The following is a 5,871-nucleotide window of genomic DNA, read 5'->3' as shown; positions in this document are numbered from 1 at the left end:
GGAGAAACTTCCTGACAGTTAGAACAATTAACCAGTGGAACAACCTGCCTCCAGAAGCGGTGAATGCTCCAACACTGGAAGTTTTTAAGAAGAGACTGGACAGCTATTTGTCCGAAATGGTATAGGGTTTCCTGCCTGAGCAGGGGGTTGGACTAGATGACCTCCAAGGTCCCTTCCAACTTTATTATTATTATTATTACATTGGGTGGCTGGCCTACCTCCTCCAGGTGACAGCAGCTTCAACATGGTTGAGAGTTATAGTGATGGAAGCCGACTGTGCCTCCACTGCATACACCACATCTGGCTTGTCCAAGATGATAGGGGCCTCCGGCATATACGGACCTGGAAACACAGCCCATCGCATTAGAGCCCCAGCCACAGATCCAAGGAATTCTACACTATCACTGCAGGGAGAGATTTCATGCTTCTCAGTTCGCGGGGCTAAATTTCCTTGAACTATATTAAACAGGAATAAAGTTCACCCTGGATACCCCTTCCATATGCAGGTAGTCCTCGACTTATGATCACAACTGAGCCCAAAATTTCTGTTATGAAAGTGAGACATTTGTTATGTGGGTTTTGCCCTATTTTATAACCTTTCTTGCCACAGTTCTTAAATGAATCACTGCAGTTGATAAGTTAGTAACACGGTTGTTAAGTGAATCTGCCTTCCCCATTGTCAGATGGTCGTAAAGGGGATCACATGATCCCGGGACTCTGCAACCATCATAAATACGAACCGGTTGCCAAGCATTCAAATTCTGAACACCTGACCATGGGGATGCTGCAGTGGTCGTAAGTGTGAAAAATGGTCATAAGTCACTTTTTTCAGTGCGGTTGTAACTTTGAACAGTCACTAAATGAACTGTTGCAAGTCGAGGATTACCTGTATTTCCTTTTTCTTAGCCCCTGGGCCTGAATTATCTTTCTTAGATCAGATTGTACCAAAGGCATTCTTAGGTAGCATCTCAGTCAAATACTGCACTGGGGAAGACTTCTTACAATTCTTATATAAAACTTGCATTGTAAGAAGAATGTACTTCACAACTTTTTCTAATATGACGCATTCCAAACGTGGTGGACACTGGCTAGGAATTCTGGGAGGTGTAGTCCAACACATTTGAAAGGTGCCACTTGGAATCTCCGGTTTTAAGAAAACATTTTCAAAGATCCATTTGAAAAGCAATATTATACAGTATATATTTGTGACAGAATTCTAGAAACAGTGGACTATTACCATACTAAAAAACTCCTGCTTGTAATGTTGACCACTCCTGTTGATAATTTAATATTCAGCTACCAGTAGGAATAAATTCCACAAATAGAAATAATCCACCTTCCCAACTAGGAAAGAAAACTTTCTATCCTCAAACAGACCAACCTGAGGTAAGGCAGACACATTTTTTTTATTGCTTATGGTGGTTACAGATTTAGAGCCTTCAGTTACTAATAATTTTTTCTACAAAACCAAGGCTCTCAGATGGCAAGAGTTCTCAAAATTATTTGAGTACTGCCATCAGCTTCATATTTCAACAAAGGAACAAAGAGCAAGTTTCTCTGAAGAAGGTGTTCACAGTCTTTTGAGTGAAATCTGAAGTAACTGTGAATTCTTCTGAACTGGAACTTGTTCAAAATCTTTTAGGCTAGCTACAAACACATCTGAGGAAAAAAAAATGAAGAAGTAGAAACATACATTTTTCTTCAATTGTTATAAATGCCTTTGATCCTCCCGGTTCTAAAAAGACATTTATTGGGTAATCATTAGAGTGTAGGAGCTGTGATTCCTGAGTTCAAATCCTCTTCCTAGCCAACAGTACGTAATTTACTGTTAGTCACAATTCTGGCGACAGATGAAATGACACCTCTTCTTCCTCCCAATTCCATTCTTCACCATCCCTTCCCCTTCTCCTTCCTCTCCCCCACATTTTGCTCCACTTCCGCAGACTTACTCTGGGGCAGAAAAGGAACAATTTCCTTTTGCCAAGTGGTCCCATTTTTTTAAATCTTGGGCTCCCCTGTTACTTCAGCATGGACCATGAATCATTGGCTTGTTTTCTTTGGTTTCTTTTGTGAACTTGGGCTCACTCCTGCCTCTGTGTGGACTTTTTAAAGGTCGCACTGTTGGGAAAAGGGTGAGGATTTGAGAAAAGGAGTGGGGTAAGGAAAGAGGTGATTGAGGAGACTTGTTTTTTGTTCACTGCCATCTTGTTAGCTCAGCTGTCTTTGCTTCCAGGAGAAAGTGGGAGTCCTTTTAGTAGGGTTTTTATTCTACAATGAAAAATAGCCATTTACTCGCCCTTTATTCCTTTGGTGCCTTACCATGATCAAGGAGCTGCACCGGTTCTGTGGGCGGAGAAGGCTTGCTGTTCGCCTTAGCTGTTGCTGTAAGTACACGGAACATATAGTAAATGTTTTTCTTTAGAGCCAGAATGGTGTGGCTGGTTTGATGCAAGCCTGTAGTAACAACAGTCCAGTGGCTGGACCCCAGGATCTGCTGCTGGAGAATATAGGTGACAGAGGCAGGGTCTAAGAATAGAGGAAGGAAAATGCCGGTGAGCTAAGACTCGTAAATGAGAGCATTCTGGACTTGATCACAGGAACACACAAGATAGATCAGTGGTTCTCAACCTTTTTAATGCCGCGACCCCCAACTGGTCGTAAGTCGAGGACTAAACCAGTCGTAAGTCGAGGACTAAACCAGTCGTAAGTCGAGGACTACCCAACCGGTCGTAAGTCGAGGACTTTCCCTGCCGCGCATGCGTGGTTGCACCCCCTGCGCCGGCCAAGGCGTAGCTGGCAAGCGGCAGAGACGGAGCAGGCCGACCACCAGCTGGCCCAGCTCAAGGGAGGTAAGGCACCCACCGGAAAAGGGAAAAAAATGGCGGACAGCCTTGCTTGGCGACCCCCGTGAAATGGTCGATCGACCCCAAATGGGGTCGCGACCCATAGATTGAGAACCGCTGAGATAGATTAACATTTCATGAGTAGTAGGAACCTGCCACAGTCTGCAATATTGGACCAGATGACCTCCAAGGTCCCTTCCAACTTTACTATTATTATTATATGGCAGTGCATGAGAGAAACTATACAATGCATATTCTGTATAAAGTGTTTCCCTTCCCCTAAAGAGCACTTTTAGATCGTTATGAACCCCAGCTTTTGGTAAAAAAAACCAAGTTTAGACTACAGACTATAAAGGTAGGTTTAGAAATATGTAAATGCCTACTGAAATATTAGGATAGCTGAACAAGATTTTTGCTCATAAGATTTATTAGCCAGCCCTACCCATTCCTATAACAAGCAGAACATAAATAAATAATGGACAACAGTGTTAACCGCAGAAAAATGTATGAAATAATATAAATATTGCAAATGAACTTAATTTATGCCACTTGGTACAGGCCACAAATTTCGTAACAAGGTAAGGAAGGTCTCCTGGATTAGTCCACTTGCTGTCTAGTGCAGAAAACTAAGGTACCACCGATAGTCCAATCCACAAAGAATTTCTCCAGTTCCCTTTTAAAACTATCTAAATATCTGATGGCAGTGAATTCCAGTTCAGCTATGCATTATGTATAATAAGAATTGTTGATCCTGAAACTCCCTGCCATTCAGTTTTAATGGGAAATTCTCACTTCTGTCATTATGAAAGAGGGGCAAAACTATCCACATACTTTATGCTTTTTCATGATTTTTTAATACGTCTATCGTATTTCCCTTAGACATCTGTTCTCTGAGAGGGACTTCAGCCAGCTGGATCTATGGAAATAACTGAGGCATATCTTTGCTTGGTTATCTTGGCAAAGTCTCAGCTGGTTGGTCCTGAGGAAGTGAATAGGATCCACAGACAGCGAGCTTGGCCACCTGTGCTCTGGACCCGTGTTATCTTGGCTGGTCAAGGCCTTCTGAGATGTGGCATGTGGTTGGATGCAAGTATTGGTTAATGCCTCTTTGGAAGAGAGGGTGATTCTTCCTGTCTTGAAGAAAGCAGTGGCCTGCCTCCTTCTCGAGGCCTTTCTTTAACCCAACTTGTCCTGCACTGTGTAATTTTCATCCACTTTCCAATCTTCCCTTTTTAGAGAAAGTTTACTCACTCCAAACAGGAAGATGATTTTCTGGATTCTTTTCAGTCAGGGCTCAAGCCAGGTTATAGTACACTGTGATATCTATGTGGATGACTTTTGGGAACCCGGGATGGAAGTGGTGCACAGATCTTAGCCCTGCTGGATCTCTCAATGGCCTTGCTGCCTATCTCAAACCAGTGTTTCTAAGTGGTGAACAAACATAAAATCATGGTATATTTCTGGATCAGCTTAGGGGGCTGGGAATGGGAGGTGCTGGTCTGTGGTTGTTCTATTTTCTCTGTAGTCATGCCCAGTTGGCTTTGGTGGTGGTGAAATATCTAGGCCTGGGTTTTAAACATTAATCATTCTGTGCGTCATTTCTTTTTGTACTTTTCCAATTAAGTAAGGCGACAGGAACTTCATCTAAGGCAGTGCTGCTATACATTAAAGAAGAGCAATGCTCTCTTGGCTGCCTTATATGCATTCCTCTTAATCATTCAAAGCAGGGAGTTTGTGTTTTTCTTAAAGCATCCTTGCACAAGGCAGACATTTTCTACTCTGATTCCCAGAATCCTTTTCCTGATCAATCAGAGACAGTTCACATCCCATTAATATATCCAGGAAGTTTGATTTATTTTTTTCTTCCCACCAATATCTACTCCTTGACACTTTTTTTTACATTGAACTGTTTTTGTTATTTTGATCTGCATTTCTCAAGTTTAGAAAAATCCTTCAGACATTGTTTGCAATCCTGCTTTGATTTTATTATGCTGAATGGTTTTGTTTCATTAGCAAACCTGACTGCTGTGCTACTCAACTTCTAATTTCAGTTCATTTCTAAGCAAACTATATAGCTACCAACATATATCCTGTCCTTGTAAGCCAGGACTGCTGCTGAATCTGAAAGGAACCCTTGGTGATGAACCTTATCAAAAGCTTTTTCTAAGTCCAAATGCACAGGACCCGTTAGATTGCCCTTGCCCATAAATTTCTTGAAAGGTTCATGTCTAGCAAAGACTAGACTATTACCAAGATTTTACTTTGCCGAAGGCATGATTTTGGAGAGCAAAAACTACTCATTTCTGATATGGACATATTTGCCAATTTAATGCTGCTGAGTAATGCCCTTTCCCTATCAGCAGGTTGAGAGGGATGCAAAACACACCTCAATGGCAGCTATCAATTAGTGGGGATCTTTGTCACAAAGAATACCACAGATTGTTCACACAAGTGCCCAGGAACAACCACCTGTTTCCTCAGCATATTTTATGGCCTGTCTTTGAAAATCCACTAGAGACTCTAGAACAGTAGAATTTGGGAGTAAAATTTTCCCTTTGCATCCCTGTTGTCTTCCTGTCCCTGCCTACCAATAGCTGAATCCAGCCACTTTGGCGCGTTCCATTTCAGTGTGACACCTCTGCCAGTGACAGCTGCTATGATGGGTGGACCATCAGGAGGCGTGGGTACCACATCTGTAAAAGACAAACAGAGGGATAGAATCAAGATCACATGAAGTATTAATACCACTTTACAATGTCTTGGTAAGGCCACACTTGGAATACTGCATCCAGTTTTGGTCACCACGATGTAAAAAAGATATTGAGACAGTCTAGAAAGAGTACAGAGAAGAGCAACAAAGATGATTAGGGGACTGGAGGCTAAAGCATATAAGGAACGGCTGCTGGAATTGGGTATGTCTAGTTTAATGAAGAGAAGGACGAGGGGGGACATGATAGCAGTGTTCCAATATCTCAGGGGCTGCCACAAAGAAGAGGGAGTCAAGCTATTCTCCAAGGCGCCTGAAGGC

General features: G+C 42.4%; 1 protein-coding gene across 1 annotated transcript in view; it reads right to left on the bottom strand.

Moving 5' to 3' along the window:
* Positions 1–5,871, bottom strand: part of SPEG (striated muscle enriched protein kinase) — a gene marked incomplete at its 3' end in the record, with an annotated part of 116,691 nt that overhangs the window by 15,532 nt on the left and 95,288 nt on the right. The window contains 3 exon segments of the mRNA XM_029284274.1: positions 219–342; positions 2,320–2,526; positions 5,432–5,536. Of these exon segments, the coding sequence (XP_029140107.1) occupies positions 219–342; positions 2,320–2,526; positions 5,432–5,536 (436 nt within the window).

Source organism: Protobothrops mucrosquamatus, unplaced genomic scaffold (genome assembly GCF_001527695.2).
Source record: "Protobothrops mucrosquamatus isolate PMUCROS unplaced genomic scaffold, P.Mucros_1.0 scaffold481, whole genome shotgun sequence".
Taxonomy (NCBI): domain Eukaryota; kingdom Metazoa; phylum Chordata; class Lepidosauria; order Squamata; family Viperidae; genus Protobothrops; species Protobothrops mucrosquamatus.
This window is presented reverse-complemented; position numbering and strand designations above follow the sequence as displayed.